Below are 12569 nucleotides of genomic sequence, written 5' to 3' on the forward strand. Positions count from 1 at the left end.
GTTAAAAAATCGTAACACAGTTCTTACTGTAGGTTATTATTGACAACAGATCTGAAGACAATACTTCAATGTAAAAAAGATTCAGAACAAGATGAAAACACACTTGGTTGAGTCTTTTCCTGCAGCCGTGTGTGCAGTTACCACTGCTGGCCAATAAGAAGATGGTTAGTTGAATAAACCTTCAGGAATCAGCATAACATCCTCAACAATGACAGAAACTCAGGAGGTAAATTCAATCAGCAGTTTGCTCCGTTTGCTGCACATTTCTGCCCTGGATTCACGAAGCAGAAAGCATTAAATACAAGCAAACATAAAAACACCAGAAAATCAAACAATCCCAGAAAGAGCTTCAGTTCCCGACAAGATCAAGACTAGTGGAGTTACAAAATGTTCAGGGAAAGGGTTTTTAAATCAGTATTTTTAAATGCACAATTCAAATTCTTCATTGATTTAATTAACTGTAAAAATGTAATCCAGGTGACTTTTCATCCTCCACCTGATTTGATTATAAATGTTTTTGCAAACTTCCAGACAGAAATCATTGACAGAAAAGATTGATTCAACCCTCGTTAGCATAAATTAGGCTTGAAACTCGTGTTTATCACAGAAGTATCTTGCATGCGTTCGACCAGACTATAAGGAAGTGGCTGTGCAGACTGAGTGACATCACGTCTGTATTTTCTGCTCGTTGTCTTACAGAAGCAGCCACACACAGAAAATGCAAGCGGTTTATTGCAGAAAATGTTTTTCTCTCGGTTTTGATCCTCAGAGAACTGAAGGAGCATTCAGAGCTGCTGGAGAATAAAAGTCTGACGTTGATCCAGGAGTCTTGGTACCGTCAGTTCTGGGCTCTTCTTCAGTCCGTTTGGCTCAGATTACGGTTCTGGCGAGCAACACGTCGACCCCTGAAGGACCCGGTTCCCCGGTGGGCTTCACTGCCATGATGTGGGTGATGAAATTCTGAAACACAAGCAGCATTACTGGTGATGAGAAATCAGACCTAATTCACACAGACCCACGTGTAAAAGTGACCAAATAAAAAGGTTTTTAGATTTTGCAGAAATGTCCTTTTGATCCGACAGACATCATGTCTCAAAACCGTGACGTCATGGGGATGAAATGTTCATTAGTCAACGCACAAATCCTTCTGGTTTCCATGGAGATCCCGTCTTAACACGGCTCTATTGCTTTAGTTAAAGTCAGGGTTACTTTCTGCAGCATTCCTGGAATACGCAGATACTTTCCAGTGACATCCCACAAACTTTTATAAAACTTTGTGGTACTACTTCAGGAACGTACTGGAGATGAGTCACTTGTAATATTGGGGCATTTTGGGGAATCCGGTTGTATTGGCAGGCGACGGATGAGATGCTGCTCTCCTGAAACTCACCATGAACTTTCCCCGACAGTAAAAGTTGCTTTCTTGGAAATTTCAAGCAACATCTCCAGACTATAAAAGTTGCCTTCCTTGAAATCCCAGCAACATTCCCAGACTGAAAAACTTAATTTCCTGGAACTTACCCAGAACTCTGCAGAACATTTCCAGGAAAACAGCCAGAAGGTTCAAGGAAAGTTCCAGGAAAGTTCCAGGAAAGTTCCAGGAAAGTACATTTTTAGGTCATGGAGTGTAGATTTGGGCTGCCCAGTGGCACAGTGGTATAGCTGTTGCGTTGCAGCAAGAAGGTTCTGGGTTCGATTCCCGGCCCCGGTCTTTCTGCATGGAGTCTCCATGTTCTCCCTGTGCATGGTGGGTTTTCTCCAGGTACTCCGGTTTCCTCCCACAGTCCAAAAACATGACTGTCAGGTTAATTGGCCTCTCCAGATTGCCTCTAGGTGTGAGTGTGTGTGCATGGTTGTGTGTCTCTGTGTTGCGCTTCGACAGACTGGCGACCTGTCCAGGTGACCTGTCCAGGGTGACCCCGCCTCTCATTTAGAACATTAGCTGGAGAGGAACCAGCACCTCCTGACCCCACTAGGGATACGGGTGTAAAGAAAATGGATGGATGGAGTGTAGATTTGTCTAACGCCGTCTTGTTGAGTGTTTAGTTTGACAGAAACCAGAGGAAAGCAGAGTGTTGATGTGAGACCTTCGGACGTCGATCACCAGGAGCTTCTTTAGGCTTCAGTTTGGATTTCAGGTGTTTTTTCCTCTGAGCTTTTTCCTCCTGCAGTTAAACCACGAGACGAAGGAAACGGTTAACTATCGTTGAGCCTGACAGTAATTTCAGCTGTTAATTGGAAAAAACCTTCAGGATGTCGTAGTTTGAAGTTCTGGCGACGTATTTCTCCCAGGATTTGGCAGCGATTTCCTCCTGTGTCTGGTGGGTTTTCATCTGAAATAAAAAAAAAACAGAAACTCCTCTGAGTTCATGAAAATAAAGACAGAACAGTAATATTCACATAAACCTCTCTACACGGTCCAGAAGAAGGATTTCCAGATTATAACTGGTTATTTTCATCCAAATAATGAAATATTTCTCACTTTGCACACTTTAAACGTTTATGACTTAATGGAGCTCAGAACAGCATCGACTACGCAGTAAACCCATAATAAACTCCTTTAAAGGTGTAGTTAAAGATTTAAACAGACTATGACAGACTTATTTAAAACACAAAAAGTCAGAAAGATGTTAGAAACAATTGTACCTCAGTTGGAAGGATTCAGGTGTGGAATAGTTGTTGTGAAGAGTTTAAACAGTTTGTAACTCTTTAATTTAAACAGGTGAAGAAAATATTTTGCTAAACATAAAAAGTTTGATTGTTTCCTTTTATGAGTTTCTCTACAGACTCGGCTGAAATTCCTTTATAAGTTTTAGAAAAACGCTGCAGCTGCCTCCGTTTTGACGATGCTTTATAACACAGTGAAGGTTTAATAAGCTGAACTTTCTGTGACAGGGATTTAAATATTGTTTATCATTTCTGTATTGTATTATCTTGTGTTTTTTTCCAGCATTTTTTGATTAGTGTACAGGACGGTGAAAATGTCTGAAAATAAGACAGACTGTAAATGAAAGAAGCGTGGTGAAGGCGGTTTCTGGCGGATTTGACATGAACTCTCAGCACCTCTGCGTAGATGCGGATTTCCTCCTCGATCTCCCGCTGCTTCTCCTCCTCCAGGATGCGGATCTGCTCCTCCTTCACGCTCAGCGCCTTTCCCGTCAACGCCTTAGAAATGGAGTGCAGCGCGTTTTCGTCAGAGGTGACCGGCGTCACGTCGTCCAGACTCAGTTCGCTCCTGATCTCGTTCCAAACCTCGCAGACCTGCGAGGAGAAGCTCAAAACTTTCTCACAGAGGAAACGACTCAACTGGAGACGCTCCGAACATTTTCCTGATTTCGGGTTTCACAGAAACAGTTTCATGATCCATGGCTTTAAGCAGAAAAAAACTTTTATTTGTTACATTTTCTGTAAATTCATCCATATGTGAGTTTAGGACAGGCTTTTTAACGTGACTAAAAGCTCAAAGATGACTTCATAAACTGGCAGATTATTTCACTTATAAAAAGGGAAAAACGTCTTGTCAAAAGTGAAATAACCTGCCAGTTTTTATCAATTTTAAGGATTTTTTTACTCAAAATAAGCTCCTATATGTGCTGAAAAGTTACTATTTCAAGTGTAGTCAGATATCTGCAGTAGAAAGTAGACACAGAAACAGTGTGAGAGCCTTTAATTTGAAAGCTGTTGTCACCTTGAAGTCCAGGTATCTCATGACGATGCCCAGAGTCACATGATCTCCCACCGACAGCCCAGGAAGCTCCTGGAAACCTGGAGCCCAAACATGGAGCAAACATTAACAGAAAGTAGGAACAGACAAAAACTAACGCTCCACTGTAGAAAATGAAATTGTTCTGCATTTCAAAAGCTACAAACAAAAATGTAATATTTGCTTCTCAATACAAAAATGAGCAGGAAACAGTTTTTTGGAGTAGATCTTGTGGGAAAATGAAGAAAGCTCATTGGTTCTTGTTGCTTTTGTTGCGATAGGCAGATTGTTTTTCTGGACAGACGGATTAATTTTTACCAAATACCAAGTTGAATTTTTCTCCCAGAATTCAGTTTGGTAACAGTTTGTCTGAAGGGGCTGACACAACAGTGTCATAAACATAAAGGAGTCTTTATAAAAGTTTGATGTTGTCATGAAGAGTCACTCAGTAAATAATGACACTTTTAATGCAAAGTTGCACTAAAAGTTGAACTTTTAATTTTAGTGGAACTTTGCATTAAAGTGCCATTATTTACTGAATGTCGCTTCGTGTCAACATGAAACATTTCTAAAGGCTCCTTTATGTTTATAACATGTCAGCTTTATGCCGTCCCCTCCAGGCGGAGTGTTGCCTTACTTTCTCTGTTTGGCTCCTGTTTCTCTCTCACCCAGCCTGGCGAGCAGCAGGTAAATCTTCCCTCGCAGGTTCTCCATTGTTTCCAGCACGGCTGCAGACGGCGCGTTGGCCGAAAACGACAGGTTGCTGATCTTGTCCTGGAAACGGGTCAGAAGTGGCTTCTCCGGATCTTTGGGGCAAAAACAAAACATCCAACCTGACAGATAATCTTTGAGACGAATCCGGTTCTCCCAGTGGATTCGTCTCAGTCTGACCTGCAATTCCTCCGTTTTCGTCCCGCAGGACGCCCAGCTCCTCCTCCTCGTCCCTCCAGAGCTGCAGCAGGACGCTGGGGGCCGAGCGGCCGTCGGCGTCCCTCCAGTCCAGGATCAGCGGCCGGGTGTTGGGGTTGTTGAACAGGTCCAGCAGGATGGAGAGGATGACGCTGTGCATGCACCTGGGGCTGAAGCGGAGCAAATCCAGCAGCAGGCCGGCGCCGTCCTTCCATAGAAACTGGTTTTCTGTGATGCAGCAGCCGACGATGCAGGACCTGGAGGGACGAACGGAAACTCTGCCATCGGTTCACTCGGCTCAGCTTTTCTGACAACAGGCTCCAGAATGAGCTTTTCACTGGCAGCAGTACATCTAAACACATTCAGCTGCTTTTCAGAACAAGAATGTTGAATTTAATTAACCTAATTACATAACAAACCTGGTAGTGGCAGTGTCATGCTGTGGGAGTGACACACTGCAAAAACACAAAATCTTACCAAGTATTTTTGGTCCCAGTTTTTATCGCAAATATCTTAGTACACTTGAAATAAGATAAAACCAACAAACACGTAAGTTTTGAGCAAGATGTAAGAGATTGTTCTCAGTCAACAATTCCTGAAAATTGACAAAAAAGTTCAGAACTTCTTATTGATGAAAAAGTTCTAGTTCCTCTAGTTCCTCTTGCAGATTATTTCACTCATAATAAAACAATTTTTACATGTTACCTGGAGAACATCCTCCAAAACTACAGGAACCTCTGCAGCCGAATGTCTGTTTTTCAGACTGTATGTATGTAGTTTTAAAATAAACAGAAGAATTTCCTTATTTTTAAATTTTAAAAAGCCCATTTTTTTCCTTGGGAAACATGCTCTTAGTTAACCCCTTCATGCCCAGTGTGGGCGAACCTCCAGAACTGTAATGGTTTCCTGTTTTGATGCGGTTTGGTTGGACTGACCACACGCAGTCGACGGTGGAGATCAGCAGCTTGTTGTGTCCCAAACCGCTGTAGAAGTTCTCCGAACCTTTCTTCAGGAAACGTACGACCATTTCCACCCCCTCTGACCCAAACAGCTCCTGGAAGACAGCAAAACATCCACGTTTGAACTTATTAACTCTCTACCATACAAGCTAAAGTCATCAGGCAGCAGCTGCTCGTGTTGGACCTACATTAATGGAGTTGGCCATTTTTCAGATTTTATTTTTACACCTGATTTTACCTTTCATTGCTTCTGTTTGTTTAGTTGTCCAAAGGGAATATTCCCTCTTAAAATTATATATGCACAGTACACAAAATTGGACTTTACATTGAAATGTACATAATTGAACTGCTTATTTTTTATGTATGTTGGATGTTAAGTTTCTTTTAAACAAATGTAATCTATTCCATGGGTTTACGCTACACCTTGATAATTACAATAACTTTATTTATGAAGCTCTTAAGCAAAGTGCTGGACAAAAAGACAAAAAACTGAAGTAAAACAGTTTAAAAACAGATAAAATAGCAACAAAAAAAGCAGTAGTAGGTAGAACAGTAAGGCACCAAATTAAAGGGTTTTAACTCGGCTTTAAAAACCTTCACACCTTGTAATGCGCATCTGTCTATCTTGTTTTTTTTTAGATTAAATTCCCATCTTTAGTTTTATGCTCCTTTTCTTTCCGGTTGATGTTTAGCATAGCACATATTAGCTTTTCTTCGTGTTTTGCTTGTATTTGCGTTATGAGTGTAATCTTTTGAGGGAAGAGCTTTTTGCCTTTCTGTGCAGGTCGGTCTCACACAGCGCTGACAGGATCAGCTGGATGTTCGACATCATCTCTATGGTTACCGCATCGCCCTCGTCACAAACGTCTTCCAGCTGGATTATAATCCCTGGGAGGGAGACACGCCTCACTGCTCTAGCCGTTCACGGCGGCCATTTTGCTGCGGTTGAAGGGGGCGTTACCCAGAAGCTGGTGGATGGCTCCCTGGTCGCTGAGGTCCTGCTTGACGGACTGCTCCCCCAGAGACGTGACGGCGCGCAGGACTCTGATGCAGCGCTGCATCTGCAGCTTTCGCCTGTCTCTGGCATCTGAAGCTAAGAGCAGAACAAAAAACATTCAATCTGAAATCTGCAGACGGTAAAAATGACCTGCTACCATTTCCAGGGCCAGATTTATAAGGAACAGTTTTAGTGCCCAATCCATGACTGAAAAAATATTTTGCTAATGCAAAAATACAAAATGCTACCAAGTGGTTTTGTTTAGTTTCAAACATCTTAGCACATTTGAAATGAGACAAAATAACTTAAAAGTAGCTTTTCAGCTAACTGTGGAGCTCGTTTTAAGTAAAAAATTCCTTAATATTAATAAAAAGTTGAAGTTCCAAGACATTTTTCATGATATAAATGAAATATAACACTATCAATGGACCGAGTAGTTTTTCATCATTAGCAATATTGACTTTAAAAAAACCTCATATTTCTTGCTGAAAAGTTATTTGCAAATTGGTTTTATTTTAATTCAAGTGCACTAAGAGCTAGATAAAAAAGATAATATTTTGTGTTTCTGCAGTGTTAATAGTCGTCCTAAACATAACCGGGTAAAAACTGATGTTGGAAGGTTTCATGCGTCCCGTGGCTCCATCGTGGCCCTGGGCTCCTGCCGTAACGCGCAGCGTACCGCAGCACCACTCCAGCAGCAGCAGCAGGTGCGTGTTTCCCTGGCAGCCCATGTAGTCTTGCAGCATGACCGGCGCGATGCTGGCCAGCGTCTCCAGCGCCTGAAGCTGCAGTTCCTCCTGCTGGCTGAGGATGGCGCTCTGAGGGGAAGACGGCTGCTTCTCAGGCGGATCCACGAAACGCAGCAGGCTCACCATGACCAGCTCCTCTCTGAAGAGCTGATGGAAAACAGAAAATTCAGACTCAATTTCCCAGAGTCAACATGTTAGAGGGAGTATGGCAAGCCATTTTAACATAAACTCTGTTTCCTCTGACCATCTGTAAAAACATTAAATATTAGTTTTGTCTACACACAACTACATTCTGACTGTCTATGCTAAAACAGCCTGCCGTAGTGTGACTGACCTGCGTAGCAGCAACGTTTCTGGACAACAAAATCAGCAGATTCAGCAACAGCTTCTTCATCTTCAGGTCTTCTTTGCTCTGGGTGAGTTTCTGCGCTGAAGAGATCTCCACTTGAAATAAAAAGACACTTTTATTCTTCTCAAAAATCACATTTAATTACTTTCTAAGACAAAACTAACTGGGAGGAGAAAATGTCTCACATTCTGGAAGTGTGATGTAGCCCAGCAGCTGTTTGGCAAATAAGCTCTCCTGCAGGTCAGAAAGCGGTTTTCAGCAGGACGCTGGTCTACAGAAGTGATTTATTTAAACCGGTCGTACTCACGATGAGCGGACAGTTTGGATTTTCTGCGATGAGAGTTGTGAACACCAGCAGGTAGTTCCTGAGCTGCATGTCAAAGCCCTGGGATGTGAGCGCCAGGACGGACGAAAACGCTTCCTTCAGAGACCTGGAAGGCATGGACCAAGTCACGCTACGGCAGGCCGTTTAGCATAAAATCTGTTCAGTCTATCTGGAATGGTAATTCAAAAATATCTGCTTCTATGTTTTGACTAGTAGATTTTGACAAAATATGGGACGACTTCATGTAAGTGCGCTGAAGTGCGATTTAATGCTAAAGTGGCCTGCCGTAGAGACGCTGTTTCACGGTGTGAGAGCATGCGACGCCTACACCACGCAGTCGAGGCTGCAGAGCTGAGCCACGGCGTCGTCCCGGCCGCTGCTCTCCAGCAGGACCCAGAGGATCTCCGAGCAGCAGGACAGGAACCGGCCCGGCGGGTCGGCTCCGTTCATGTGCAGACACACGGTCCCCGCTGCTCCTGCGTCCAGCATCGACCTGCAGATCAGGTCTGCAAAACGGTCAGAAAAACTGATGAAGGGATGAATGGCCATGGAGAATCACAGTTTCTAGTCCTGAATCGATTCAAAATGCTCAAAAAACTAATTTAGTCAGCTTCATTTGTTTGTAAAATATTTTGAATAAATCTTTGATGTATGTTTTATTTAAGAAAAATCCAGGCTGACCTCATTAGTCTGGAATGTCTAATGAGGTTAAATTAACCGTAAATTAAGGTTAATTTAAGTTACAGAATTTTATGCACGAACGGATTTTTGTCTAAATTTAAAGTGAAGAAATTTGATACATTATTGGACCTCACAGAATAGTTTAAATAAATTGTTTACACTCTTTTCCTCTCGTCAGTAGGCCTGTTGCAATAATCAATATATCAATTAATCGCATGATAAAGTAAAACAAGCTCAATATTTAACTGTTTTTTAAAAATTATCTTCCAGTTCCAGTGTTAAATGTTCATTAGAATTTAAAGTTTATTCATATCTGAGAACGAGTTCTTGCATTATTATGACATTACCCTGGTACTACTTTAAAATGGTCTCAAAACAACGTTATCGTTTATCGCAATAACTTCTGGGACAATTTATCGTCCGGAATAATTTATCATGGTGAGTCACATAATTTAAACTGAATCTCTAAACCGTTTGGATGAAAACGTTGGTTTCTGAATTAAAACTCGTTTCTGAGCGGATTAGACTCGGAGAGATTTGCGTCTGTTTCTTCCTCCCTGCCTGCAGAGGGCAGTGTTCGTCACCAGAGAAGCTGCAGAGGAACTGCAGGGTTTCCAGCAGCTGCAGCTTGATGAACGACTGGTTCTGCAGCGCGGCAATGGACTCAACCAGCAACTTGGGAAGGTCGCTGTGCTCCACCAGCTGCAGCCGGTAGAAAGGAGAGATGGTCTGGATATCTGAGCAGAGCAACAGGGGAAAATGATAAACATTAGGGCTGAGACAATTAATCAGAATAATAGGGATTAATCGATTATTGAAACGTTAGCTGGAGAGAAATGCTGCCCGAGGAATGCTTGGAGTAAAATGTGAACACAACCTGAGGGCAAAGTTAATCTGTTAAACTGTCAGAGCCTCCAGGTTCATTTTGAAGCTCCCTCCTGCCTCAGCTAACAGCTGCATCAAGTCGCTGGATTTACCTTCAGGCTGATCCTTGGACGCCTCCAAGCTGAAAAACAACTGGACCATTTCCACGACGCGCTCCTGAATGTCAGGGTTCGGGATCTTCATCAGACGACCTGCAGACAGACGCATGAGCCGCTGCTGCTCCTCATCATCACCGCACCGACCGGAGAGACACTTACACTGCAAAAACTCAACAACTGACCAAGTGTTTCAGTCTGTTTTTAGAGTAAATATCTTATTACACTCAAAATAAAACAAAACTAAATTATACGTAGCTTTTCAGCAACATACACAAGCTTATTTTAAGTAAAAAATCTCTTAATATTGGTGAAAAAGTTCTAATTCCATTGGCAGATTATTTTACTTATAACAAAAAAGTAAAATAAAAAAGTTCACTGAAAACAAGAAAAATAACTTTTCAGTGAAATAACCTGCCAATAGAACTGGTAGTTGTGTTTTTATAAGTATTATGGAGTTATTTACTTAAAATATGCTCCCATATATTGGTAAATAATTACCTTTAGGTTAGTTTGGTCACATTTTAAGAATACCAAAGTATTTGTACTACTACACCAAAAAACCTGATAATATTTTGAGTTTTTCAGTGCATCTATTTATGTGTCAATCCATAATATAAAAACTATCATTTTTCATATTTATAGTTTTAATTCATTTGTAATCTTTTTTAATAACATTTTTATTTTTTTTAATCTAACTTGACAAATATTTTTAGAGCTTTTAATTTTTATTTCATTTATTTTACTTTCTGATTGCTTTAATTAAAACATTTAGTTATTCATAAATAAAATATTTTTTCATTTATAAATACATAAATTATATTTGAATACATTTTTATGTATTTAGATTTAATTTTCAGTAATTTAGGTTTATTTTTTATTTTTCCACTGGTACTCTTTCTGGCCGGAAAGCCTCCTCACCATCACCCTAATCTTTAGCTCCCTCCAGAGATTCAGAGTCAGGACTCAGGCCACAACTTTAACATTTGAGTTAGTAAAACTAAAAAATTGCTACTACAGTATATTTTAACACAGTAATGCGTAGCAGTGTGGATCTACAGCATTATTGCTCTTTTCTAGCTTTTTGATTAACTTCAAACGTGGAGAAGCGGCCGGTTTACCGCTCACATAACTAGAAAATGGGTTAAAAACCAGATAAATGTGTAAATCTGTTGAAACAGCGGCGTACGTACCCAAGCAGGAGAGGAAGTTTATGGCGTCCTGAGCGTAGATCAGGTCATCGGACGATTTGCTCTTCAGGAAGGGAATCCTGAGCAGAAAACAGAGACGCTGCTGATGCAGAAACTGATAAAAATTCACATTTCTGAGTTTCCTACCTGCTGATTTTAAGAATTTCGCACAGAAACGGTGCATATTTGGGACGCTCGATCACTTTCTCAGCACAGATGTTGATTATCCTTGCTATATCTGCAAGCTCCCTTAAATGCTGAACATACTTTAAGAAGATTTAACGTGCAGGAAAGAAAAATAAAATGTTGACTTTCCATCACGACACAAGAGGGAAAGCATGATAATCCAGGACGGAGGATACGAAGCCGGACGTGTTCCTCTTCAGGAGCTTCTTCAGGACAAACAGGTGCCTCTCCGTCAGGTTCGTCTGCAGGACAAAACACATGATTAGATGCAGAAACGCAACTTCGCTGAAAGAAAAGTGAAAAATTTAACTGACCGTCAGAGGATCCTCAAGAAGATTAAGAATCCTCACGAGGTCCAGACTTTTAGGAGTAGCCTGTAGAAAAATCAGCAGGGAAAATTTGATCTGAAACATCCCATTGGTTTAAAACTACCAAAGTGTTTTAACTAATAGGAATTATGTGGTTGATTAAAAAAAACTAAATAATAATAATCAATCTTTTAGAGGATAAGCTTTATTTTCTTGTTACATCAAAATACTAATTAATTTCATATTAAAACAATTGGAAATTTTCACATTTTATATTTAAAAAATGTGTTCTCAAACACCACAATTACTGCTATGGTCCTTGTACTGGATTATTTTTAAAATAATTTCTTCAGGGTTTTAGATATTATTTATCTTCCATACAGTTTCTTCCTCTTTTTTTTTTTTTTTAACTCTCTCTATACCATGATACGAGTCTTTCTTTGTGATAATACAAAATGAAGACACTTTACCTCCTGGACGTTTGTAATCTTAGACGACGCACTCAGACTTATCCTGGGAATTCCCGTAAACTCCCGGCTCACAGTTTGTCTCAAATCCATCCCGGGACAGAGGAGCAGCTTCCGCTTATTGCTACAAAACAGTCGGTTACCCGAAACTTTGCTGAAAAACTCGTTTCATTCACCTTTAAAACGCCGTTTATGACGGCTAGGAAACTATTTTCTAATTGAAACAAAACCGGAACGTAATATTTGGTTGTTTCTGACAGTAAATATTAGGTAAAAATAGTAAAAACATTTCGGCACTAATCAGAGTCCAAGAAGTAGGCAACGCACACCGCTGGTTGCTATGGTTACTTTGTTTAAAAGCGACGGAAAGCTGCACGAGGGATGGTGCGTTCAATTTAGCTTAAAAGGTCGAAATTCTTGGATTAAACTTTGGTAAAATCATCATAATAGAACATAAGAAAGACGAAATCAAAACTGGGGAGCTAGAATTTCATCCGCTATCTGGATATCGGTATTCTGTAAAGCTTCGGAATCTAAGAAATTGTACTAATAAGTCATTGTTTGCTCACCTGAAGTTTTATATCGCTTTAGTTTAATTTTACATAGGCCTACAGAATCATATTCTCTTATATACAAATATCTTGAATATTAGAAGTTATTAAAATGTTCTAGAAATAAATTGTGAATGGATTGTACAGGTTGTTTTCAAATGTAATATCGGATTTACGAGGTACTTTAAATGTAACACCAAAAGCAAGCCGAATCA

The 12569-nt window shown here is 40.6% G+C and overlaps 1 protein-coding gene across 1 annotated transcript; it reads right to left on the reverse strand.

Moving 5' to 3' along the window:
• Nucleotides 1–714: 714 nt before the first annotated feature.
• Nucleotides 715–12566, reverse strand: cfap69 (cilia and flagella associated protein 69). Its single transcript, XM_008422907.3, has 22 exons — nt 11807–12566; nt 11343–11402; nt 11205–11270; nt 10990–11099; nt 10846–10922; nt 9650–9748; nt 9257–9409; nt 8320–8497; nt 7974–8097; nt 7852–7900; nt 7652–7761; nt 7248–7464; nt 6533–6664; nt 6344–6459; nt 5548–5666; nt 4595–4869; nt 4372–4509; nt 3689–3765; nt 3064–3261; nt 2247–2333; nt 2088–2165; nt 715–960 (listed from the first exon to the last, which is right to left on the reverse strand). The coding sequence occupies exons 1-22, from the start codon at nt 11894–11896 to the stop codon at nt 871–873; spliced, it is 2643 nt and encodes an 880-aa protein (XP_008421129.2). The 5' UTR covers nt 11897–12566; the 3' UTR covers nt 715–870.
• Between the last annotated feature and the right edge of the window lie 3 nt (nt 12567–12569).

Source organism: Poecilia reticulata, chromosome 11 (assembly GCF_904066995.2).
Source record: "Poecilia reticulata chromosome 11, P_reticulata-male-v2, whole genome shotgun sequence".
NCBI lineage: Eukaryota > Metazoa > Chordata > Actinopteri > Cyprinodontiformes > Poeciliidae > Poecilia > Poecilia reticulata.